Source organism: Aulonocara sp. 'chitande type north' Nkhata Bay, linkage group LG13 (assembly GCF_057382095.1).
Source record: "Aulonocara sp. 'chitande type north' Nkhata Bay isolate Kocher_YH1m ecotype deep benthic linkage group LG13, A_spYH_male_GT1.1, whole genome shotgun sequence".
Taxonomy (NCBI): Eukaryota; Metazoa; Chordata; class Actinopteri; order Cichliformes; family Cichlidae; genus Aulonocara; species Aulonocara sp. 'chitande type north' Nkhata Bay.
The window spans coordinates 32,517,581-32,542,580 of NC_141356.1; the positions used below are offsets into that span (position 1 = coordinate 32,517,581).

Below are 25,000 nucleotides of genomic sequence, written 5' to 3' on the forward strand. Positions count from 1 at the left end.
CTACTGCGCTTGCACTTTTTTTTTTTTTTTTTTTTTAATCTAAATCTCACACGTTGGGATGTGATTATGGGTGTGTCTTTAGTGACAACCAACCAGTCACAAGAGAGGCTAACACACCCTACCTGTAACTGTGCTTACGTACTTCAGGCTACAGTGATTGATGTCACATTACAGACTGTTTAACCCATAGGTGTCAAACTCTGGCCCGCGGGCCAAATTTGGTCCACAGCCTAATTACATTTGGCCCGCGAAGCCATACCAAATTACTATTAGAGCTGGCCTACTGGTATTATACAGCTAATATATATATTGTTTAGTATTAAGCTTTGCTTGTTCCATATTCAGTTTTTCAGCAAAATGTGTTTGAGTCCATAAGAAAAGATTCATTCTTATATCTGGAGGAAGATATTTTTTTTTCAATAAATATTAATGTTAGCCCGCGACTTTGTTCCAGTTTGGAATTTTGGCCCACTGTGTATTTGAGTTTGACACCCCTGGTTTAACCAATCATCTTGCCCCTCCCAGGATTTCTTTGTAATTTCTTTGTGATTCGATTGGCCAACAGCACTGAAATATTTATACAATAGCAGTTTGATGGGCTAGCGTCTGAACGGGTTAGCTTGGGTGCTTTGGCAGGATTCAGGCATTGCTTTAGGGTTAGATTGATAGATGGATAGGGGAGATCTTTTGTGACAATACTAATGTAGGGATTACCTGGCAACTGCTGGTCGCTAAGGAAAAATGTGTTCTCCCAGCAGGTTGCTGGTAGTCACAAGTGTGAAGTTGGTCGCTCCAGTTTCCCATAGTGGAGGATGCTGACTTGGCTGCAGATGTTAGCTAGCTAACCAGCGAACACTGATGAAATTAAAAAGCGCAGCACAAACTGGAAACAGTGATGGCTCCTCTTCAAAATAAAAGCTGTCTCTATCCACAGAAACTAACAAAATAAGCACCTTTTACTTTGAAGGCACCGTTGCTTAGTGACATGTTTGAAAGTGTCCACAGAGGACTCCTCTGTTAGCGTCTAAATCGATCACAAAGACGTTTTGAGCGGCTTCCTCTGTGAGTCCCGATTTCACGCCGGTGACTGTCGGTGACCTCCTGCTGCCACTCGCCCATCAGCTGGGAGCGCACACGTTTTTCTAGCGACCAAGCTTCAGACCTGTGGCACCGAAGCTACGTCCACACTGGAAGCAACATGGCGACTTCAAGCCTTTCTTTTCACAACTTCCAGACAGGTGACTGAAATGTCGTCCAATGAGAGCGCAGGATACCACTGATGAACACGGGTATGGCCTGTTTGTAGAGTTACCTGGGTAACCAGAACCGGGTGCGATCAGCTGTCACGAAACGTGGCGAGCAAATTGCTTCTGTTGTGGACGCAGCTGGATGTCCTCGCTGATCACCTCCCTCACACTGATGTCTGTTGGACGTCACGAAGCGTGGACTCACATTCTTTGTGTCATCTGAGCGAGTCTGAGCTGTTATGAGGAGCTGTCCTCCTCCTCATGCCCCCCTCCTCCTCCTCCTCATGCCCCCCTCCTCCTCCTCCTCATGCCCCCCTCCTCCTCCTCCTCATGCCCCCCTCCTCTTGTCCTCCTCCTCCTCCTCCTCTTGTCCTCCTCCTCCTCCTCCTCCTCCTCCTCCTCTTGTCCTCCTCCTCTTGTCCTCCTCCTCTTGTCCTCCTCCTCTTGTCCTCCTCCTCCTCTTGTCCTCCTCCTCCTCTTGTCCTCCTCCTCTTGTCCTCCTCCTCTTGTCCTCCTCCTGCTCATGCCCTCCTCCTCCTCTTGTCCTCCTCCTCTTGTCCTCCTCCTCCTCATGCCCTCCTCTTCCTCCTCATGCCCTCCTCCTCATGACCTCCTGCTCATGCCCCCCTCCTCCTCTTGTCCTCCTCCTCATGCCCTCCTCTTCCTCCTCATGCCCTCCTCTTCCTCCTCATGCCCTCCTCCTCCTCCTCCTCATGACCTCCTCCTCATGCCCCCCTCCTCCTCTTGTCCTCCTCCTCTTGTCCTCCTCCTCTTGTCCTCCTCCTCCTCCTCATGCCCCCCTCCTCCTCCTCATGCCCCCCTCCTCTTGCCCTCCTCCTCTTGTCCTCCTCCTCCCCTCCTCCTCATGCCCTCCTCCTCCTCATGCCCTCCTCCTCCTCCTCATGATCTCCTCCTCCTCCTCCTCCTCCTCATGATCTCCTCCTCCTCCTCCTCCTCATGATCTCCTCCTCCTCTTGTCCTTTGTATGAATATATATATATAACATTACAAACTCGTCTAACCCTACAAATACGTCTTATTCTGCTCGTGTATTAAAGACGAGCAGCTTTGGTTTCCGTGTAAACGTCACCGACTTTAAACGTTTCCGTTTGTTTCCTGTTTTGCTGATGCGCTGACGTCGTTACGCCACAGATTTCCTCCGACTGCCAGAGCCTCTGCAGTCAGTACAGCTCAGCAGCTCCGTGCTGCCCCTCAGCAGGCCTCTGGAAGCTGGCCAGTCAGAGGACAGTGGGCTTTGAGGGAGGAGGGGCTTAAAGAGACGGGAGCTGAAGCAGCTTGTTTCAGACAGAGGATGATCCAAGCACAGACACAGAAGGATTATTCTGAACTGGAAGTTATGCAAAGCTGCTCATATATTAGAAATAAGCAGCTGGAAACGAGCAGAATGGGTCCCTGTAAAGACATTTCAATCATCCACGGAAGACTGACGCGTGCTTTTTTTTTAGTTTGATTTTAATAATTCAGGCGGTTTAGTGGCTTAGTATGGACAATGTTTCACATGCACTGAATGAGCTGCTTAGCATTAGCAGATTTTATAATAATCTTTGGGTTGAAGTTCTTCAGTATTTGTCTGTTAATCTTCAAAACTGGAAAATGTGTAAAAACTGAGGGAACCACTGGAGGACGTTTAACTGAATCATTTTGTTTTATAAATGTGACGAATGATCCAAGCTGGCTGTCGACTTCCTGTTTGACCTTCGACCTCAGGAGAGCGTTAGGTCGTGCAGCGTCTTTCGTGCAGGTCAGAGCACGACGGACGAGCCGAACAAACAAACCCTGAGATTGGAGACGGTGAAGGAGCCCGAGGCTGAAACGCACTGGCCTCCTAATAATTCCTGATCAGCGTGTCGTTATCTCTAACTCGGATCCGTGTAGAGAAGCAGCGTTTCTGTGACATCATCAGTGTGACGTCGGAGCCACAGGTTTCCTCACAGCCGGAGAACTTCACGGTGAAGTCGTCCAGTTTGGTGGCGTTTCTGTTTTTTACCTGAACAGTGATGATTGAGCAGTGCTTCTGTTGATTTTCTTTTGTGCCAAATGTGTTTCTCTCTCTGTGATGAGCTCTGTATTTCAGTCGCACTGCGTCTTTTCACACCAATGTCCTGCAGCCTTTCAATAAAAACTGAACTGTTATCGCAGCCTTCGTCTTCCTCACAGATCACACGGAGTCTCCATGAGTGATGTAATCCAGAGGCAGACTCCCACAGACAGACTGAAGTGGAGGGTGTTTTGTTTTTTGTGTTGATAACAGATGAAATAGGCTGAGAGGATGCTCAGACTGAAACGAGCTTGCAGGACGTGAACAAACTGCCTGAAGCACCAGCTGAGTTTAAGTTCCCCTCAGGTTCTGTGCTGGTGTGATGCTGCCACCTGGTGGTGGTGAAAAGGAATGCCCAGTGACGGTGCAGCTTACAGAAACACAACAAGCTCAGAAACTGAGACTAAAGCCCCCCCGGGGGGGGGTGAGGATGGACCACCCAGCTGAGCCACCGTGTCTGTAGCTCCACGCGTGATGTCATCCATCATTTAGGTTTACTCTGATTACACAGATTGTGTAGATTACCGGTGAGTAACTCAAGCTTATAAAATATTACATTACACAGTTTGTCACCGACTCTGCAGCTCGGCTTTTCTCCTGACAGTCTTTACACATACAGCAGGTCAGCGTGACAAAGAGGAAGCTGTGAGGTCAGAGGTCAAATACTTTATTGTTGTACGGTACTCTGTCTGTCACAGAGAACTAAAAGAGTCCATGCACAACTTCCTCATGCTCCTCGACAGGTGCAGAACCGAAAATACAGGCCAAAGAAGTAGTAACGGTTCTCCCACCGCAGAGCTCCAGAGTCCTTATTTCATGCATCCGATGAAGTCTTGAGCACACCTGCAAGAATCACAGCTTCTTGGTTTTTAGGCTCTTTTGTCAGGTTAAGGAGACAGAACCTCAAAGACATCCCACACAACATAACCTGCTGTGAGACGGCGTGCTCCTAGAACACGTGAAGCATCGTCGGCTTTCTTTGTCAAACATGATCAATTCATCCTAAAAAGTCGATTCTGTCCATCTGGATGTTTTTCAGCATCATCAGGTGACGTCTTCAGTCTCAGCTGACTGCAGGTCCCCAACCTCATATACAGCACATCTGCACAGTGACGCTGACTAACAACGGGCGAGGAGGTCAGTTTAGGATCCTTAATATGCAAATTGTCATGACCCCTGATCAAAGCCCATTGGTTGGCTGTGTCTGCAGTGTGAGGCCAAGCGTCTGGTTCCTACATCACGCTGTTCTGCTCTGCCTCAGAGTGATTAACCCTTTAAAGCAAGGGTGGGCAACTGACCCAGGGTGATATCTAAAACCTGCAGGACACCGGCCCTCGAGGCGTGGAGAACCCACCCCAGCTTTAAACCCTAACCCAGGGCTGCCCAATCCCAGTCCTCGAGAGCTACTATCCTGCAGCTTTTAGATGCATCCCTACTCCAACACAGCTGAATCAAATGAATGGCTTGTTATCAGGCCTTTGCCAAACATGATGGCATGCTGAAGAGGTAACCAAACCATTTGATTCAGCTGTGTTGGAGTAGGGATGCATCTAAAAGCTGCAGGACGGTAGCTCTCGAGGACCGGGATTGGGCACCCCTGCCCTAACCCATCGCTGGCGACCGGTTAGGGTTTAAAGGGTTAATAGTGCCATTTGAATCTGTCCTGGTGTAGGACTTGCAGCCTGGAACAGCCAGACTTCCAGTTACAACCTTCAGCTGGTCCTCGTGAGCCACAGACACCCCAAAGCTCCGGAAACAAAGAGCACGTTTAAATGAAAGATGAGCCACATGCTCCTCTCTGCATGGATTCATGACAAACGGTTTTAATGGAGCAAGCGGAGGCATTCACAGTCTGACCAGCAGGGGGCCTCGTCCTCCATCAGCCATAGCAGGATTTAAAGTCCTGATGAATCCACGAGTGTCGCTGAGCTCTGACAGATGTTCGACTGAGAAACCTCAAAACTCAGAGACGGTTCGATGGGTCGATTTATCGCTGAAATAAAGACGTTCACGCACGCAGAGTTCAGTTTCATCTTTAATACTGAAATATTCAGAGAACAGAGATGAACGTGGACGACTGACAGTTTCTATTCAGTGGATGAAGACGGGCGACAGCGGCAGGAGGGGGAGGAGTCAGCTGCTGCATTCACTGTTTGCAAAGTAAGTTGAAATTCTTCTTCTGTGGTTTTTCCCAAGGAATCATCCAAACATCCACGTGACACTGAAACACCTGAAAAACAGAAGAATCGTTTTACAGTACAACATGCACTACTGCAAGTTTTACTGCAGTACTTCCACTGCCAGGATTTCCAGTAATACTGCAGGAAGTGGTTTTATGTAATCATTTTATTTCAAATTATTTCAAACTGTCTCTGGCATCAACAATACTGCACAAATTTCCCATGATGCACTGCAGCTCACAGTGTTTGTTTCTGAGGCTTTACAGTATTGTACTGAGCAACTGTATAGACTCTCTGATGAGACGAGGAGGCTCGACCTCAATCTTCATCCTGACAGAGTCTTCTCTGCTCCTGTAATGCTCTCATTAAAGGTTTTATTATAACAGATGACACATCCTGTTTCTCAGAGTTTGGATGGAGTCAAAGTTAAGCAAGAAAGGGTTAGTCTTTCCTCTACAGTTGGCAGCTCAGACTCACCTGGTGGAGCGGACCGGGTGGCTGGAAGTCACACCTGGACAGGTCGTTGTTCTTGTCCCGTTTACGACACACCGTTCTGGAAATCTGAAAATCTGCCATGTACCGAACTCCTTTAACAATCTGAAACACACACACACACACACACACACACACACACACTTAGCGAGCACCTCACATGGAACCGCCCCCTACGCCAGCATGAACCCACGCCTGCCATATTTCCTGCAGATGCAGTGGTTGAACTCTGACCCCGTCATACCTGCTTCTGTGCTCTGTCGATGGTGGCGGGTTTGAAGAGGAAGGCATCATTTGATTCGTTGTTGAAGAAGTAGGTGGCGTTGAGGACAACCTGCTGGAGGCCACGGTCATTCTTGCTGATGTTGTGTGGGGACCCGGGCATGGAGGGGTGATGATGCCAGCCAGACACCAACGTTCCCTCTGGAAGAGAAGAGCACCTACCGTCAGAGACGTGTCAGAAGTTTCTTCCTGTTAAAAGGGTGTTTTTCCTTTCCACTTGTAACAGCCACTATGGTTTGGTCTCCCTTTAAGACACCCAAGTCGAGGGTTGATGATGTCATCAGTTTGTGCCACTGGTCTCTCTCTGTGATTGTGTGGACATGTGCTTGCACGCTAGTGCATGAGGAGGGACGGATTTTATGTTTTACCTCTCCAGACACCTTTGTTTGCAACGTTATGGGTTGTACGAACACTGTGCGCTATGTTTGTTAAGCTGCAGCCGTTCAACCGGGCTTATATGGTTGATGAAGAGAAGGTATATTAAAGAACACACTGTGGAATTCCCAACGCCAGCGTGAGTGTGTACTCTTTTGGCTACCCTGCTAAGTGTTTTGCCGCCTCCTCTCAACCACTAAACGCAACCCGACGTTACACACTGTCACCAAGTCATTCTTCACAGGGGGGCGTCCGATTGTTCTCTGTGTTATTTGGGGTCTTTACAATATAAAGCACCTTGAGCTCTTGCTGTGGTTTGGTGCTGTATAAATAAAGTTGAATTGAATTAATATTGTTGCCCTCAGGTGTGAATGCGTCCGACTGTCCGTGTTAGCTCTGAGACAGACTGGCGATCTGTGCCCCGCCTCTCGCCCTATGGTAACTGGGATAGCCTGCAGCCCCCCCACAGCCCTGATAGCGATACGCAGGAGAGGACGGATGAGTTAACACCGAGTTTCCATAAAGTTTTTCAAACAGAACAGTGATCAGTTCAGCTTCATGTTTGAATGTTGTACACCTCGGAATACTCAGGCTGAACGTTTAGGTATAAACTTAAGACATTTTCAGAGAAGTGAAGTTTTAGGCGGGTGTCAAACTGTCAAAACAGCCACAGGAAACAGGCTGATGAGACAGAGTGGATCAGTCAGGGGGGACGCTCTGTGGTGATTGGCTGTGGGGATGGTGAGTCAGACAGGGTACGTGGTCTGAGAGGAAGAACCATTTTTCTGTGGTGACAGAAGCACTTCCTGTTGCCTCACTGCATTTAAAGACACTGTACTGTGTTTTAGCTCGTTTCACACACCGAGTTAATAATAATAACACACATCATCTAGGCATCTTTTAATTTTTTAAGTAGTTTGACATTTTTAGAGCCTTTTGAAAAACGGCTGACATAAAGGCAGATGTGGTCTCAGCATCTCTGACACGCTCAGATGTCTAAACAGTTTTTACCTTTCATGCTGGAACGACGAGCCGAGCCATTGCACAGGCTGTGACACCTAGTTTTTGAAGGCCAAACTAACAGCGTTCATTTGTCTGTGCCTGTAGTTTATTTATGGTGTACAGGTCTCAGGTACCTGTAGGTCTGACCTGCATGGATACACGCTTTGATCACAGTTAAAATGCTTATAAAGCAAATATGTTCATCAGATTAAGGCATCACAGTAATTTTCTAATGAAACAATGCTGGTTCTGATCTTTAATGATGATTACACATGGCATTCGTCTAGAGCAGCAGCTTGAAATTCACATGAAAATCTTTCCTTCCCATCAGCCCGCTGCACTCGTGGTGTCACCGCCTCTCTGGTCTAATATTGATGAAAATCAAGCTCAACACGCCAGACTGAACATACACATTACTTCAAACATCATGTCTGCAGCCACCTCGCTCTGAGCGCAAACAGCAACCCGACTTCGTTTAAACGAGAGAATTTAGCAGGACGGTAGTCTGAGCAGCCTCTCACTCATAAACTGAGACAGTTTTTAGTTTAGTCATGCAGCGATCTTTGTTTCTGTTTTCACTTGTTTAAGTCTTGCTGATGAGGTTTCCGGTGTTTGGGTGTGAAGGCTGAAGTTGTAAACAGGTCATGGTGAGCGAACCTCTACAGCGATTAACTGAAATGAAACCAGTAACGGTGCGGTGTATGGGACACAGCAACATCCACAGACTTACAGAGAGCCCAGAGACTTCCAGAAGTCCAGCGTTTCTGTTTTTAAGATGTGGGATGAATGTTTGAAGGTTGCCCATAAATCTGCTGACATGACAAAGTGAGCGTCGCTGCAGCAGAAATGTCAGTCTGGCAGAAGGTGACCTCAGCGGGTCAGCAGAGGTCACCACACTGCAGGTGTGGGACGAGCAGACCTCAACAACGTCTAAACATGCGGGCAGGATCGTGACCATCGAGTCTGAAATGTGCCAAAGGTGGACTTCAATGACGACAGCGTGGCCTCGTTTAGTTTAAACTGTTTTAAGATATCAGAAGCTGACAACGCAGCAGCCATCCCACACATGTAAACCAACACTGATCAGGATGATAAACGCAGGCCGTGGTGACGACGCTCAGCACAAGAAGTACATATTTGATCAACTTTCTAAAATATCTGGGCATTTTCCATTGATCAGAAACTGTCTGCAGAGCAGTTATCTTCATCTTCATTTCCACCACATTAAGCTCTTGTTCATGTCTGGGACAAGTCGCCGCTTTGAAGTTGAAGTTGCATAGTTTTTGTTTTAAAGAAAGTGGAGCTGCTGCAAGGCCCCGACCTGCACAGACCTGAGTTCAGCTTTAACCTCTGACTGTGCTGAGACAGACACACACACACACAGAGTCTTACCCAGAGCGGCGAGCACAAACACGAGCAGCAGCATCTTCACCTCCATCCTTCTCACTGAGCTTCCTGCAAAGTGTCGAGTCTCAGACCACAGAGAACTGGTCCGTCCGCTGCCTCGTTGACGTCACTTCCTGTACCTGTTTAGATTAGCAAGGGTTCCTGCTGCACTCTCAGATCTGACTCAGCTGATACTAATCAGTCACCTCAGGCTCCACCTCCTCCTCTCTCACCTCTCCTCCTTCCTGTTAGATGAGGGTGAAGCAGTCACAGGCTCATTGTGGGCGTGCAAAACGTTTGCAGCTCTGCACATGTGTGAAAGTTTATCGCAGGCTGGGGACAGGAAGGGTTAATGAGGACTTCCTGACTCTGTGTGACTGCACTTCCTGTTGGCTTTCACTGAGTTTTTTTCAAAGGGTGAACGTGCTGAAGACGAGCTCAGAGACAAAGGAGAGGAAGTGACTCCTAATGATGTTCCACTAAACCCAGAACTGGTCCTGCTGAGACCAGCGGGACCAGTTAGAATAAAAATGAACAAACTCAGCTTCAGGAAACCTCACAGAGCTTGATAAGACAACAATATCAAAGCTTATTCTAGAAAGAATAAGAGATCTTCACCCGTTGCCTACTGGTGGTGGTCAGAGGGCCCGGTGGCGCCAGTGTCCGGCAGCCTCGCCTCTGTCAGTGCGCCCCAGGGCGGCTGTGGCTACAATGTAGCTGCCATCACCAGTGTGTGAATGTGTGTGTGAATGGGTGGATGACTGGTTAAAGTGTAATACCTGTACACAGAGCAGGGCGATATGACCAAAAGTATGCGATAACGATATAATTGACACTAGACAAAATACTTTACAACGCCACAACTTTATTAGAGCAAAAACAAACAACCATCAATGTATTTCACTGAAACAAGCAGCTGTTTTTTATCTGCATTAAAGTTATATAAACATTTAACAGTGCAAATGCAAATTCCTCGCTGACAGTTTAACCAAAAGGCGTTTCCAGTGGAAACTGGCTGACATATCCTCAGCATAACCATGTATAATATCCACACAACTTAAAGAGGTCATACACACACAGTACGGTAACATTATGTTGAAGCACAGTACGTATCACTCCGCGAGGCTCCGCCTACGATAGCCGTAACGCTCCGACAATCCATCGAGCGGTGCGGCTTCGTAGCTTAGCAAAGTCGTGCTGAAACATTTAACAGATTTTCGAGCGCCGTGCACATAAAATCGTTTCGAGGTCAGTAAACACAACCAGAGTTCATACATAAGACACACGGGATTATAAGGGGCTCTGTCGACTTTCAGACAAATCAAAGGATTGATTTTAAGTGTGCCGTATTTTCCAAACAACACGGTAATAACGACGGCCCGCTAGCATGCGCTACCAAAAATAGTGCTTTGTTGTGTATCTGACGGACTGCTCTTGCTCTTGACGAAGGCGGTCGCACTTTTCTCCTCCTCCTCTCCCTTAGCTTCCCTGCTTAGCCTCTTGTGTCCTTGTCTAGTCTCGTGTTTTTTTCCCTGGAACACTCTCACAGTCTGTTCTCTAAAACCTAAAAGAGGAATTATGGGTTGGATCAACTGGTCCCTAAATGCAATTGACACCCTTTCTCAACGAAATGGGCTCATTGAGTCAGCACGGATAAGATCTTGGAGAAGCTACGGCTGCCGTGAACACTCAGAATAAGACCTCTGAGTGCAGACTGGATTACATCTGGAGGGGCTCGCTCGAACAACACCTTTGAGCGCAAATTCGATCACATCTTGGGGAAGTGCACTGCGGTCGTGAGTTCTCAGAACCTGCTCTTTGCGCAAAAACAACGACAACATCACAGAACGTAAGTTTGGATACCATCATAGAAAGCTCGCGGCGCTCCAACGGGAGATAGAGAGACCAGTGTCGGACTGTAGAACTGCTTTGAAATTCATATGAGTTGTTCGCACTAAAGTAAAAAGCACCATCACTTCATGCGGAGACCCTCTCAGCGCCAGCTGCGGTCTCAAGGCTGGAGCTGAACAACAACACCCTGATAACAACTGTGTTTAGTCTGTTCTTCCTGTTCCATGCAAGGCCACCTGGGTTGGCTGGAAGACTGTTTACTTAGCCTGGCAGGGAGGAGGACACTGTCTCAGCTGAACTCTGGACACACACACACACACACACACACACACACACACACACACACTGATATGCACACACTCATCCTCCCTCCCTTTCCAAACGCCTTCGACGCCTATCCCCTTCCGATGCTGACGGAGATCAAGGAGACCAGCGCACGCAGGCCCGGATGTGCTGTCTAATTCGTCTGTCTCTCACCCTTTACCCCCCCTGTTGCTTGTCATGTGTTTCTTTGGTGTATTAAGAGTTTTTTCATGTGCTGAGGTGTTTTTTCTGTTCTCAAACTGATCTCCCTGTTGGAGCTCAGTCTGGGAGGAGTTATTTTTCTCCTTATCTTTCCTCATGTGGTGCATTTTCCATTGTTATACCTCTCTGACCTGTCTTCCCCATGTGATGTTTGTGTAATGTATGTATGGTCAGAAGGGTAAGTCAGCGCTGGCAAAGGTCGGCAGCCTTAACCCAATTTCCTTCGGGGTCAGCCTTCAGGATCAATAAAGTTTTATTGAATTGATTGAAAGCTAAACCAGTTCCACACCACTAAAGTTGCAGCAATTTTACAAACCAGTTCTGGTTCATCTGTTTCATTCAACGATCTGCTCTCGCCCTTCTCATTCTCTGTCGCCGCCATGATTTTTCCGCCATGTGTGTATGAAAACAAAGGCACTGCGCATGCGCGTTTTACCCATATCCTATCGCCATATTTCATTTTCTTTGCCCGACATTATACCAGTGTTACTGTGAACGGTATGATATGGCCCAGCCCTACCTGTACATGTGCACAGCTGCATCGTCTGCTGATCATCCTGTTGGTCCGCCCTGTAGTCTTCCTCTCTGCTCTCCTGAACGTTTCTGTGGCCGACTGTCGTCTGTTGTATCTGTGCATGTGTTGCAGACGTGATCATGCCTGTTACAGGGACGTCCTGCAGCTCTTTTTTCCTGGTTGTATTTTAGTTTCTTCCCTCTGTGGCTGCTGTCTTATCCTAAAGTTCATTCATCTGTTTCCTCAACTAGTCCTGGTTCTCACTTCCTGTTTTATTCTGATAGTTTCTTGTCTCCACTGTCTTGTTTAGTTTTACGTCTGTTATTCCTGCTGTGGTCACTTCTCAGCGTTAGCATCTGATGGACTTTTCACCCCCGTTTTGTGTTATTGTCTGGTTTTATCTTACACTATAAATACCTGGAGGCAACTTTTGTCGTCATTTTGTGCTACACAAATAAAATTGAAGTGTAGTTTATCCATCACCATGTGTTTCCATTTGGGTCCTAAACTCTGCAATTCACGACACATTCATTGCTGCATTGTTCATTCATTTAGTATGAAGTGTGAGGATGAATATCTGTCTTTAAACTCAGTAAAGTGCATCTGAACAGTTCAGCCATGCACCGTAAGCTGCTCGTGTACAACCCAGTTCCTAAAAGCACTGTGTGTACATTTAAACAGAATACAATGATATGCACATATCATAAACTCACATTTAACTCATAATAAATGTGGGAGACAATGAGCCCTCAGTTTGACTTTGATGGCAGAGGCATGTCTCAAAAAGTTGGGAAGGATGAGTGGAAATGGAGGTGGTGCTAAAACAAAACAGGTGGAGGAAGATTTGGCTACCACTCTGGTTATTTGGAAGCAGGTCAGTCACATGATGAGGTATAAAAAGAGCATGTTGGAGAGGCAGAGGTCCAGCAGTCTGAAAAAGCTGCATCTATAATCGGTACTCTAAGGAACTTGGAAAGGTGAGCTGGAGCTCTTTAAGTTTCTTCTTCTTTAAGAAGAAGTTTCAGCTTCTTCAGCTGTAACACCAAACGGTGGAGGGTCCCAGGTATTTAAGCGCTAGTGGGCGTGTCCCTGGGAGGGTCGCTGACCCACTGCCGATCATGTGACTCATCAAATGAGCCAAGGTGTGGAAAAGGGCACGGGTCATTATCAGCCAAGGTTTCAGGTGAAACCATTGTGAGACCCTGCCCACACTATCATGTGACCTATTGAGGTCACCTGATGCAGGGTGTGAGTGGGCGTTAAAGCGTCTAGGAAGGATCTCAGACTGGATTATAGATGGAAGACAGTTGGTGTGCTAAGCCCCGCCCTCTGTCCAAAGATGGTCATTCACAGTGGACATAGATGCTTCCTTCACTCCTCTTTCACTCCGTCTGTCTTCTCTGTCCAACATGTAAACATTGGCGTCCTCAAAGAGTGACCTTTGACCTTTAGATGCAGATGAACAGCCGAGTCTTGACCCCTCGAGGTGGCTCTTCTGTGTTGTGTGTTTATGAAGTGTGTGTCCAGTGTAGACGTCCGAGCGCCCCTCTCTGCACAGCTGGTTTGTTGAGTTTGTGATGAACCAGTGTGTGGCTGAGTGTGTGTCTGGATCTGAAGTACACTGGGATGTCGTGCTGGGAGAAGACTGTATCATCAGTATAGTAAGAGGAATGTGTGCGTGCAGAGACGAGGCTGATAACTGCAGTGGCGCTGCATTAAAAACACGACTCTGTGATAAATCAGCGCACGGCTCAGGAACACTTCCAGAAGCCGGCGACTGTGAGCAGCTCAGCGTGCCGTCCACCAGTGCAGGTTACAGCGCCATCAAAGTCCACGTGACCGGCATGGAGAAACAGCACCGACCCGTTGATTTGGATTGTTACTGACATCCGGTGCATCTTTAGAAATATATTTACTGATATTTATTTACCTGCTGTAGGTGTTCCTAAGAAATATTCCCAAGTATAACTCAAGACTAATCGGATAGTTGGCTTGATTGCTGGTTGCTTCACTCTGCATGCCAATCTATCCTTGGGCAGGATGCTGAACCTTGAGTTGCTCTCCAGTGCATGCACCTGAGTGTGAATGTTTGAAACCACTGAAGTATAGAAAAGTGCTTGTGTGAATTTACCATTTAATCCAGTCTCCCGTGTGTTTTTCTCTCCAGAATTGTTCCTGAGAGGAGAATTGTTGTGGTTGGAAAGATTGCAGTAGGGACACCATCTTAGGTGGAGAAGTGTGTGAGGCTGAACTGTCTGCAAACAACTCAATGAAAGTACCTCAGACACAAACATTTACATTTTTATTAGCGAGCACCTAAAGTCCAGGAAGTCTTAAAAAAACAGCTAACCGGAGCAGCTCTGTTTGATTTGTAGCTGGGCAGGAAGTTATAAGCTCATGTAGCTTAGCATGTTAGGCTAAGAGTCAAACAACTGACAGACAGCAAACAGGGAGGTTTGACAAAAAGCTCCTTTAATTCTGACTTTTATTAAGAGTTCAATCTGAAACATTCAGCAGATGCTAATCTCAGTGAAAGTCAAACACATTCAGTGAGCGTGTACGGACAGCATGTGTGATGACGGTTGCAGCCCTTTAGCCCAGACTTTGAAGCTGCCGAGGATGAACCATTTCCTGTTTCCAGTCCAGGCTGATAAAGCGCACCGCAGCTTTTTAGGAATCATGAACGTTCTGCGATCAACACCCCACTACGTTACCCAGTGGCTGCACGGCCTTTCTGTTATCGGGGGTTTAAACAGCCGTCACTGTACTCCTACACGCCAAACAAAAGCACCCATCTGAACACCTTCAGAGCCACACCTGCAGCTTAAACCTGAAGACTGCGTGAACCTCTGATTAAAGGGTCATTCTGCTTGATTTCAGTAAAGAAATGCACGAGACTCATCCCGTTAATTTTAGAAATCCATAACAGCCAACGACTGTTTCAGTCTGACTTTACAATCATTAAAAACGGGCGTTATTATCCACTCAGTATTTGCAGACTCTATCCGATGGTCTGAAGTCAGAGAGAGCCCGATTAGCTTGAAGGTTAGCTTAGCAGTGAATCAGGTGTGGTAGATTGTCCTCCTAGGTGGGCGGAGTCATTAAACAGATAATTCTTCAGGGTCTGACAGCAGTGATTGTTATCAGAGTTTCAGGAACATGTGTATGTGTTCTTCTGTTTGGTTTCACTGCAGCTCTGAAGGTTTGTACTGGGAAATAATGACTCTATCATGGATACACAGTCGGTTTCACATTTAAACACTTCCAACACGAGTGCTGGATGGACTTTGAGTCAATGACCCTGGACCTTCACAAAGCCTGTATAGCTGATATGTGTGTTTAACACAGGGGTGGGCAACTCCAGGTCTCAAGAGCCGGTGTCCTACAGGTTTTAGATATCAACCTGGATATCGCACCTGAATCAAATGATTAGGTCATTACCCAGCCTCTGGAGAACTACAAGAAATGTTGAGGAGGTCATTTAGCCATTTGAATCAGCTGAAACCTGCAGGACACCGGCCTTCGAGGTCTGGAGTTGCCCACCCCTGGTTTAACATTTTCTCTATGAAGGATCACCACGAGCAGTCAGTTTGTTTTGGACATGTACAGCCTTCAGTCTAGGACCTGGGTGGACCTGGGTGGACTTCCTAAAAAGGAGTGGGCAGACATGCAAACACCAGACTGGTTTCAGATGTTGGTGGAGATTCAACATCAGTTTTGATACTCTTGGATTTCTGAAGGCCTTCAGCAAAAATTGTGAATGGACATTGTGTCCAACAAAGATCAGGACCAAAGAGATAGACACAAGGTTTTGTTTGCCAAAAGATAAATGTGGTCTGCACCACGGAGACTGAGACTTAAAGACTTTCAATAACAATCCCGGATTGATGCCCTCAAAATGAAACTTGAGTGGATGTTTTAAAACCTCTGAATTAAGTTTGACACAGATGTAGAATCCACAGTACATTTACACATCAGTGGACATCAGTGGACATCTAAAGACTCATATATGTTCCCATATCACTCAAAGGATTTTTGTTTTTCGTTTAAAGTCCACCATCAAATTGGACCTGCAGTACCAAGGGTGTAGAAGAGAGGCCAGCCCAAAAATCACAATCAGATCTGTGGATGAACAAAAGAATAAAAGTTCTAGACAAAAATCTGTAGTTGGACATCCAGACAAACTTGAACATCAGAAACACCCCGGAAAAAACCTCCCAACGTTCCCGCACCGATAGTCTTACATAACATTTTCTGAATGTCCACACATGACTATGACAATTCGTTTCCCAGTGCTCACCTGTAGACGAGGACCCGAGTACCTGTCTTACACAGCCACCAAACAGGGTCCTGCATTAGAACCATGATTACAACACTTCCAAAGTCTTTTAAGGTTTCTGCTGAATATTCAGTTTTCACTGAGATGTCCTGATTCTGGACCAGAAGTCTGTAGACTTTCAAAGAGAAGACATCAGTGTGCATAAAAACAAAACAGACAATAAGAAAGAATAATAAATGAATGTATGTCCAAATTTCATAACCAAACTGTACACAGATGTTAAATGAAGTCCCAGCCTGACCTCCAGATGCTAAACCTGCAGAGACCATGACAGGTCAAAGATGTGTCTCTACCCTCGACACCGGCGTACCAGTTGGTGGGTTGTTGGTGTTTCTGTGTTGGTTTAAAGCCAAAAGGACACACGATGAGGTCAATGTCATCGGATCAGCTGACAGAGTTCAGCAGTGTCTCTTTTATCACATGAACAAGTCCAGAGTTTGTCCAAAAATATAAATAAATAAATAAAAAGTCTTTGTGTCTGTCCTGATATGCAAACAGGACGCAGCCAGTCCACTTTCACACATTCACCCGAGTCCACCTGAGCACAGGTGTGTGGTCATCTCTCCCTTCACACTCTCCTTGTGTTTATCATCACTGTAGATCATGTTACAGTTTGGTCCCATTTTTTATGTCTTTGTTTAAGTGTGAAGAGAGTAAATTTACATTTACATCCAAAAAAGTCTCACAGGTGTTAAATGGAGGCCGTGTTTGCCAACAGGTAACGTCCAGAGCTAAATCAGGTAAGCTGATGGCCCACAGAGCAGGATATAAATAACACAAATGCTTATTAGTGCTGCTGATGGTATTCCTTTAAACTCCTCCTCCTTTTATTCTGGCTGAACATCTGATGTGGACATTAAAAACTTCCTATGAGAGAAACTGTTACACCCTGAACGTTAACATCACCTCCAGGGTTTATTCGAGCTTTTTGATTCACGTCCTCCAACAGTAATGAAGAACTTTTCATGCAGATACAGTTAAAGTGATGATTCAGTGCAGTTTGGATGATGGAAATGAGAGTAATCACACCAAAAATGTTCTTTTAAACAAACTAATGTCAGCAGAAGCTTTAAAAAATGCTGCTGGTTCTTTGTTTCTCACACATCTCCTCTCCTTGGATCCGATTGGCCCTTCAGAACAGCACAGCGGGGTGTCCGACGCCATCGTGCGCTCACAGGAAGTTCTCCAGTTCGAGATGACGGCCAACATGCTGAAAACACTCACTGGGGAGCTGAACTCCAGGGGAAGGTGAGGGTTCGCTCCGTGATCTTAGGCTACCAGTGGTGATTCTTGGAGAGGTAGGCGATGAGCGCCACGGCCACGCCCACATAGATACCTGTCCCGATGGTAATTGACAGGACGGCGAGGAAGAGAGCCCGCCTGGAGCTGGAGCTGGCCAGGTGAAAGTCTCCTTTGGAAACTGCCTTGTTGGTCTGAGAGGGACAGAGACGTAAAAACAAGTCAGACAAAGGTTAGCTCCTTATTTCGTCGCTCTCGTGTGACACGAGCTGGGAAAAGAAACACAAAACACAGAAAACTGCACCAAGGTGAGCTAGAACGGCAGTTACAGTGGGAAACTGGGCTAAAGTATCCACCCATCCATCCACTGTGGGAGGAAGCCGGAGAGAAACCATGCAGGAACAAGAAGAACATGGAAAAGTCTGGCAGGCTGACGGCTTCAAACCTTCTCACTGTAAGGCAACTCCGCCTTAGGAGGATTCAAGTCTCTGGTTGATCTGATATCCTCGTGTTGGTGTTGTTCCCAGATCATCATACTAAATGTTGTTCCAGGATCAACACTGCAAGTGACCAATCAGAATGTGGTGACGTCATACTTTTGCGACTTCGGGAAAAACTGCCGTAAAACAAAAAACTGTACTTAAGCTGCGAGAAACCGCCTCTGTCTGCCGATCAACGGACCCTGACCCTAAACAGTAAGCAGAACTGATATTGTCCTTGCAACATTGGAATTTCATAAATGCACGAATGGCTTGGCGCGCAAAAGAATAACGTCACAACAATGTGATTGGTCACTTGAACCTGGAACAACATTTTCATGATGGTCTGGGAACAACACCAACACGAGGATATCAGATCATCCCAAGTCTCTAGTCCAGGTACGCCTCAGTAATTGTTACCGATCAGAATTTTTCCTCTGGTTCAATCAGGTCAATCAATCAATCAAAATTTATTTATATAGCACATTTTTAAGACCGAAGTACACCAAAGTGCTTTCCATTAAAATCGCAGTACAAATAAAATCACAATAAAATATAAATTACAAATATATAAAATATAAGATAATTACATAATCTAAATACAGAGCCAGATGTAAATTACCCTAATTCGCCTTAAATGCCAGATCAAACAAATACGTTTTTAAACATGATTTAAAAGACTGAATGGAATCTGACGCGCGAATATGAAGAGGGAGAGTATTCCATAGCCTGGGTGCAGCAACGGCAAAGGCACGGCCTCCACTGGTCTTCAGCCGAGACCTAGGTTGCACCAAGAGCAGTTGGCCCGATGATCTTAGTGCTCTCTGAGGGCTGTACAGACAGAGGAGATCAGCTAAGTAGTCAGGTGCCATATTGTTTAAAATTTTATAAGTAAACAATAGAATATTAAAATCAATTCGATATTTGATAGGAAGCCAGTGTAAATTTTTCAGAACAGGGGTGATAGAGTCAAACTTTCTAGTGCCGGTCAAGAGACGTGCTGCGGCATTCTGGACCAGCTGCAGACGCTGCAGAAGAGAAGATTGTAGACCCAAGTAGAGAGAGTTACAATAGTCCAGTCTTGACGTAATGAAAGCATGAATGAGTTTCTCCATATCTTTGTGTGGTATGTAGGGTTTAGCCTTAGAGATTAGGCGTAGTTGATGAAAGCTAGTTTTTACCACAGTAGAGACCTGTTTGTCAAGTTTGAAGGAACTATCCATGAAAACTCCAAGATTCCTGGCAGTATCAGTAAGGTAGTTAGCAACAGGCCCAAATGTGCCAGTCAATTGTCCCAGAGGCATATTTCGGTCAAAAACAATAATTTCTGTCTTCTTTCCATTTAAAGTAAGAAAGTTACGTGATAACCAGTCCTTGACATCACTCAGACAGTCAAACAGAGGATGTGGTGAGGATAAAGCATCCCCAGTCAGGTGAAGGTAGATTTGAATATCATCAGCGTAACAGTGAAAAGAGACATTGTGTTTTTCAAAAATGGAGCTCAAGGGCAACATATAGAGAGAAAACAACACAGGACCCAATACCGAGCCCTGGGGCACACCACAGCGGAAACGGGCAGAAGAAGAGGAATATTTTCCCATCGAGACGGAGAACGACCTCTCAGAAAAATATGATTTAAACCAAGATAAAACATTTCCTTTGAGGCCTACTACATGTTCCAATCTTGCCAAAAGGATATCATGATCAACCATATCAAAGGCTGAGGTCAAATCCAATAGTACTAAGACCGCAGAGCGCCCAGAGTCAGCAATTAAGAGAAGGTCATTAAAGACTCTTAGTAGGGCAGTTTCGGTGCTGTGACGCGGTCTAAATCCAGACTGAAATTTATCACTTATACCGTTTCTCTCTAAATAGGTCTGTAGTTGCCGGAGCACTATTTTCTCTAAGACTTTTGACATAAAAGGAAGTTTAGAAATCGGCCTGTAATTAGCTAGAATGTTACGATCAAGGGTACTTTTCTTGATAACAGGTTGCACGACTGCATGTTTAAAGACATTCGGAACATAGCCAGATGACAGTGAGAAGTTCATTAGAAATAAAATACAAGACCCGATTGTATTCAATGCATCCTTAATGATACGAGAGGAAATAATGTCGTGCAAAGAATTTGAGCTTCTCAGATTATTAATTATTTCCTTTAAAGTCAAAAATGACACAGGTTCGGACTGTTGGAAAACCGTTAAACATTCAGAAGCTGGGGCTTGATTTACTACCAAAGAATGTGTGGCCCTTAACAATGAGATTTTATCTATAAAATAATTTAGAAATTTTTCGCAGAGGGCCGGGGAGGCACCCATTGAAACATCCGAACAGGGATTAACCACTGAATTAAAAATTTTAAACAGGACTCGAGGATTATGGCTGTTATTCGCAATAATGTTAGATAAAAAAGAAGTTTTTGCCATTTTGGCAGCCTTCTGGAATTTAGACCGGCTCATATGCAGGATGTCAAGGGACACCTGAAGTTGATCTTTTTTCCATCTTCTCTCAGCTCGACGACATTCACGTCTAAGAGCGAGGATGGATTCATTTAGCCAAGGTTGGCGTGAGGTTTTACGGCGTCGAATCTTTACTGGAGCCACAGTATCCAAAATAGAAGTACATATAGAGATGAAAGAGTTGACTACGCCATCAACCGAGAGAGGTGCATTACTGATGTCTTCATAACAAAAAGAATTGGCAAAGGCCGCAGAAAAAAGAGCAACAGCCTCAGAATTAATCGGGCGTGATAGGCTCGGTGGACCCTCAGAGTTCAATTCCATATTGCATGACTGAACATCAAACATAACTGGGAAATGATCCGAAATCCCAGCATCATTGATGTCTGTGATGCAAATGTCCAGTCCATACGACAATACCAAGTCCAGCATATGCCCTTTAATGTGGGTTGATTTCCTCACCCACTGAGTGATATTAAAAGAGTCAATAAGGGCAAGAAAGTCCTTAGCCAATAGGTCCTCCTCGCAGCATATATGAATATTAAAATCACCACAAATAAGTACACGATCATAACTTAAGAAAATAATTCCTAGAAGATCAGCAAATTCACGGATAAAGTCCTTGTTGCGCTTCGGAGGTCGATACACCACCGCACAGAAGGTCCGGGGGGAACCGGACAACTCCAGTAGTTGTACTTCAAAGCTGGAGTGCAAGGCGGGAGGCAGTTGCCGCACTCGGAATTTACTTCTAAAAACCGAGGCTAGCCCTCCACCCCTGCCCGCGGTCCTAGGAGAATTAAAGAAAGCACAGTCCAGTGGAAGAAGTTCCGAAAAGGAAGAGGACTCACCAGGGCGAATCCAGGTCTCTGTTAGAAACAGGACATCCAGCCTTGATGCAAGAAAAAGGACTTGTTCACCAGTGACCTAGTGTTTAGCAGTGCCATACGGAGCGTAGCCTCGTTGACGCTACTGGGAGCACGTCCCAGCCGACGAAGATTACTGTAATCCACACCTCCTCCAGAGATCCGCTTCCAGCTCCATACAGGTGGACACTCAGCTGGTAGAACCGAATGGGCTTGCTGGCCAGCATAGCGAATCCATCGATGACGACACAGTCTGAAGGTATGCTGGGAGGGCCACAGGTTGTCAATAATGGAGCGGTAGCCAATCACTCCATGTGCTTTTAGGTAAGCTTTAATACGAACGCGAAAACCACTCCGCTTACCCCGTTTCCTATATCGTTTCTTGTGCGGTGTAAAAAGAGGCAGGTAATCCGTGCAGGCGGAAGTATGTGGTCGAGGCTGGGAAAAATTCCCTAAGTTCCAATATAGATCCGGCTTTTGGTGATTCAAGGGTCGAAGATTTAAAAGAGTTTGTCGATCATAGGCAATCAGGGCAGTAACATCCGGAAAGCATATAGAAAGTAATAAAACAAAGAGAAAACAACACTCAGGAAGACGGACCCAAAGACGGCTTGCCGTACACACTGGCGCAATCAGGTGATGAAGATCTGTCTCCATCTTCTCTCTGATGAAACCAGCAGCGTTCAGGTCTGAACTCGCCCGCGGAGCTCCGAGCTTAGGGGGAGACTCCACTCACGACGGCAGATAATCAGCTTTACAAAGAGATGCTGAGCAAAACAGCAGCAGAAGAAATGAGATTAAAAGGCAGAGGAAGAGCAGTAGAGAGGACCCATCAGTCTCTCTGCTCTTTAATCGCTTTTTAATAAAGATGATGTGATCAGGGAGCAAAGCATCCTGCTTGGTTTTTGACCTCAGGGGCTCTATTAGATATCTGCTTCATCAGCTTCTGCTTGGATTCCACTTATTGAATGAGTGGACCTGAAAAATGTTGCTAACATGACAGCGATGTGCTGCAGCGGTCCATTCTGACAGTAACCTAAACGTCACACAGGGGGACCAGGCCTCCCACCTGACTGAGTCAGACTGAATCTGAATATTCTTACTGCTTTAATGTGCTATCAGAGCTGGTACTGACTGACATAACAACACTGTGCAGTGTGACTTGGGCGAGTAACAGGTTAAAACACCAAATTCATCAAAGCAAATTTCCCGACTGAGACAGCAGGTTGTTTGTTCTGTTTTATCGGTGGAGTCTGGTATGTGTTAGAGCTCCGAGGCTGATGTTCGCCGTGTGCTGCCAGTGACCATCTATCTCTGTGTCAGGTGACAGCTGAGTTAACTCTGTAAACCTGATTAACTGGCTTGTGGGCAGGAAATAACCACTGTAATCACCACAGTTTCCAGTAAGATTTAATTAGTTTCCATGTCATACCACATGACAGAGGGCGCCAGTGAGCTCAGGACCTCCTGTGACTGGTCCAGTGGGGAGATGCTCCCACTCGGCCCAAATAAAGAACGTGTGTGTGTGTGTGTGTGTGTGTGTGTGTGTGTGTGTGTGTGTGTGTGTGTGTGTGTGTGTGTGTGTGTGTGTGTGAGAGAAGCCAGAGTTATGTAACAAGCTCAAACTGTGTGTGCATGTGTAGCCAGGTTTTACTGGCATTGTGGGGTCCTAAGTGTGTATACGTCACCACATTAGAGAGACGTCTTTCTGACTGGGACAAAAGGGAAATGCTTGAAGACACACTTTTTAAGGTTAGGGTCATCCCAGTAGTAGTGTGAGTTAATCTCCAGGAAATGAATCTGTGTGCGTGTTGGGCTTGCTCTAAAAGCACCAAATCAGATTATGAACAGGAGCGATTGTTTCAGTCTGCCACGTTTACTCTCAGGACACTTTTCAGCTGTTTGTTCTCACAGTAAAAGTGTCCTGACAGTATTTTCAGAGGGAGTTTCTCTTCTCATCCATCATTAGATAAAAGTCCTGATGTGACTTCATACACAATACATCACACGAGTGTTCACCGTAATCTGTGTGAAAGCTTTGTTATATGTGAGTTCAGCTTGTATCGTCCTTGATTTTAAAAGTTATTTTTCCTGGTGTGCTTTTCTGTGTTTTGACTTGCTTGCCTGTGTTAGCATCAGACTGAGTTTATATTTTTACCCTCTGTACCGGACATGTGTCTAACTGAAGGTCCAGGGTGTTTGACTGCAGTAAATACAATAAAAACTAGTTAAAGGAAACTTGAGGACTAAAGCTCACTGTGGAGCAGATGGTTCAGACACAGCCGTTTAGCATTAGCACGTCCAACGACCTGCTCATTATAAACTCAGGTCGACTGGCTGCAGCCGCTCAGTTACTTTTCCTCAATAAGAAGTCACGTCAGTACGTTTAGAGCTGTAACATCTCCACGGGACTCAAATAAGCATTATTACTGAGAACATGTTGACGAGTGTCATGTTTCCGACCTTTCAGGCACAGTCATCGTACATTTAATGATGCGCCTGTTCTTAGAAAGGCTGTGGGACTTCTTAGTGTTAAAGGTTTGGGACCAAAGAAGATTCTCGTATTTCAAACATGATGTAAAGCTCCCTCTGTGAGTGAGCAGGATCCTCTCCTGCGCGCTCATAACCTTTCAAATATTCCTTTCTTAATGATTTTGGTTTGATGAACCTCTGACAGAGAAAGGACAACCATGCTCCTCCTCCTCCTCTTCCTCCTGCCGCAGTGCTTTCTGTTGTTTCTCACTGACGGATTTCAGTGTGGGAAGGGTTGTCAGTGGCAACCAGCCCAGGCTCCCTTGAAGCTGTAGGTGTGCAGTTGCCATGGAAACCACATATGTGACAACCAGAAAGCTTGTTGCGATGACCCTCCGCATCCGACCAGTCCTGCTTTGTGCACATTCCAGAGCTCCATTTAAACTTTTCAGCATTTTTAGCCGCTTCCTTCAGACTTCCTGCCGTCCAATCAGCAATCGGCAGTCATCAGCCGCCATTTTTTGTCAAAAGCCTGCAGAGAGTCTGGAACAGGAAGTTCAAACCTCGTCTACAAACTGTCAGACTGATGCTGGAATCAAGTGATTGTTTTAATTCTCATTCTGGAACTTTCAACGCAGCGTCACTTTAAGCATGACTGGACTGTAACCAGAGAGTGTGACTGTTTCCTGTTTTATTTTGAAATTCCTGGTCTGTGTGTAGCTGTCTGCTGGTTCGTGGGTTTATTCCTTTCTCTGTTCTTCCTGTGTCTGCGTTGTGTTTATGCATAATTTCCTCTCGTTTGAATGTTTCATGGGCTTTCCCTTTCACCTGTTCTCCTTCCTGGATCCTACCTGTGTGAGGTCACAGGAGGCGCCGCATCCGTCCCACTCCTGATTCTTTTAACAAGCTGAGTGAGAGCATCTCTCCTCCTCCAGCTGACTGCAGATCAGTTATATAAGGTGAACTGTGTCAGTGTGTGTAGACGCAGCTCTGAAGTAATGATCCACACACACACATTGACTCATTACTGTAAATACACAACGGTCACTTGCCACGTTCAGGTCACGTGATTGTTTCATGCAGGTAGTTTATTCCAGCTGGAGGGAATCATGTCTCCATCCCACAAACAGACAAACCACAGCTGCTAACTGTTAGCAGTGACCCCATCATCACATTGGCCATCTGTTACCATTAACGTAGCAGTTATCAGACTGTAGTTAGACAAACATGAATAAT

At 45.9% G+C, this 25,000-nt stretch overlaps 3 protein-coding genes across 12 annotated transcripts in view; 1 reads left to right on the plus strand and 2 right to left on the minus strand.

Moving 5' to 3' along the window:
• The window catches only part of apmap (adipocyte plasma membrane associated protein), a 9,698-nt gene extending 8,166 nt beyond the window's left edge, over nucleotides 1–1,532 (plus strand). For both annotated transcript variants that reach the window (XM_086260009.1, XM_086260010.1), the window contains exon 9: nucleotides 1–1,532. This exon is cut by the window's left edge and continues 932 nt beyond it. The gene's annotated coding sequence lies outside the window, so the exon portion shown is untranslated.
• Nucleotides 1,533–5,312: 3,780 nt separating this feature from the next.
• On the minus strand, nucleotides 5,313–12,038 carry cst7 (cystatin f). 2 transcript variants are annotated; one of them, XM_086260012.1, is made up of 4 exons: nucleotides 11,920–12,038; nucleotides 6,223–6,401; nucleotides 5,964–6,083; nucleotides 5,313–5,536 (listed from the first exon to the last, which is right to left on the minus strand). In XM_086260012.1, the coding sequence occupies exons 1-4, from the start codon at nucleotides 11,939–11,941 to the stop codon at nucleotides 5,453–5,455; spliced, it is 405 nt and encodes a 134-aa protein (XP_086116138.1). In that variant the 5' UTR covers nucleotides 11,942–12,038; the 3' UTR covers nucleotides 5,313–5,452. The 2 variants fall into 2 exon arrangements, with proteins under 2 accessions (XP_086116138.1, XP_086116139.1); XM_086260013.1 differs by lacking the exon at nucleotides 11,920–12,038 and adding an exon at nucleotides 9,030–9,292 and having other exon boundaries at nucleotides 5,316–5,536.
• A 2,172-nt stretch (nucleotides 12,039–14,210) lies between these two features.
• Nucleotides 14,211–25,000, minus strand: part of syndig1 (synapse differentiation inducing 1) — a 22,759-nt gene continuing 11,969 nt past the window's right edge. For 7 of the 8 annotated variants that reach the window (XM_086260024.1, XM_086260025.1, XM_086260021.1 and 4 more), the window contains one exon: nucleotides 14,211–17,685. In XM_086260024.1, the coding sequence (XP_086116150.1) occupies nucleotides 17,527–17,685 (159 nt within the window). In that variant the 3' untranslated portion in view covers nucleotides 14,211–17,526. The remainder of the gene's footprint in view (nucleotides 17,686–25,000) is intronic. The other variant, XR_015124485.1, reaches the window with a different exon arrangement.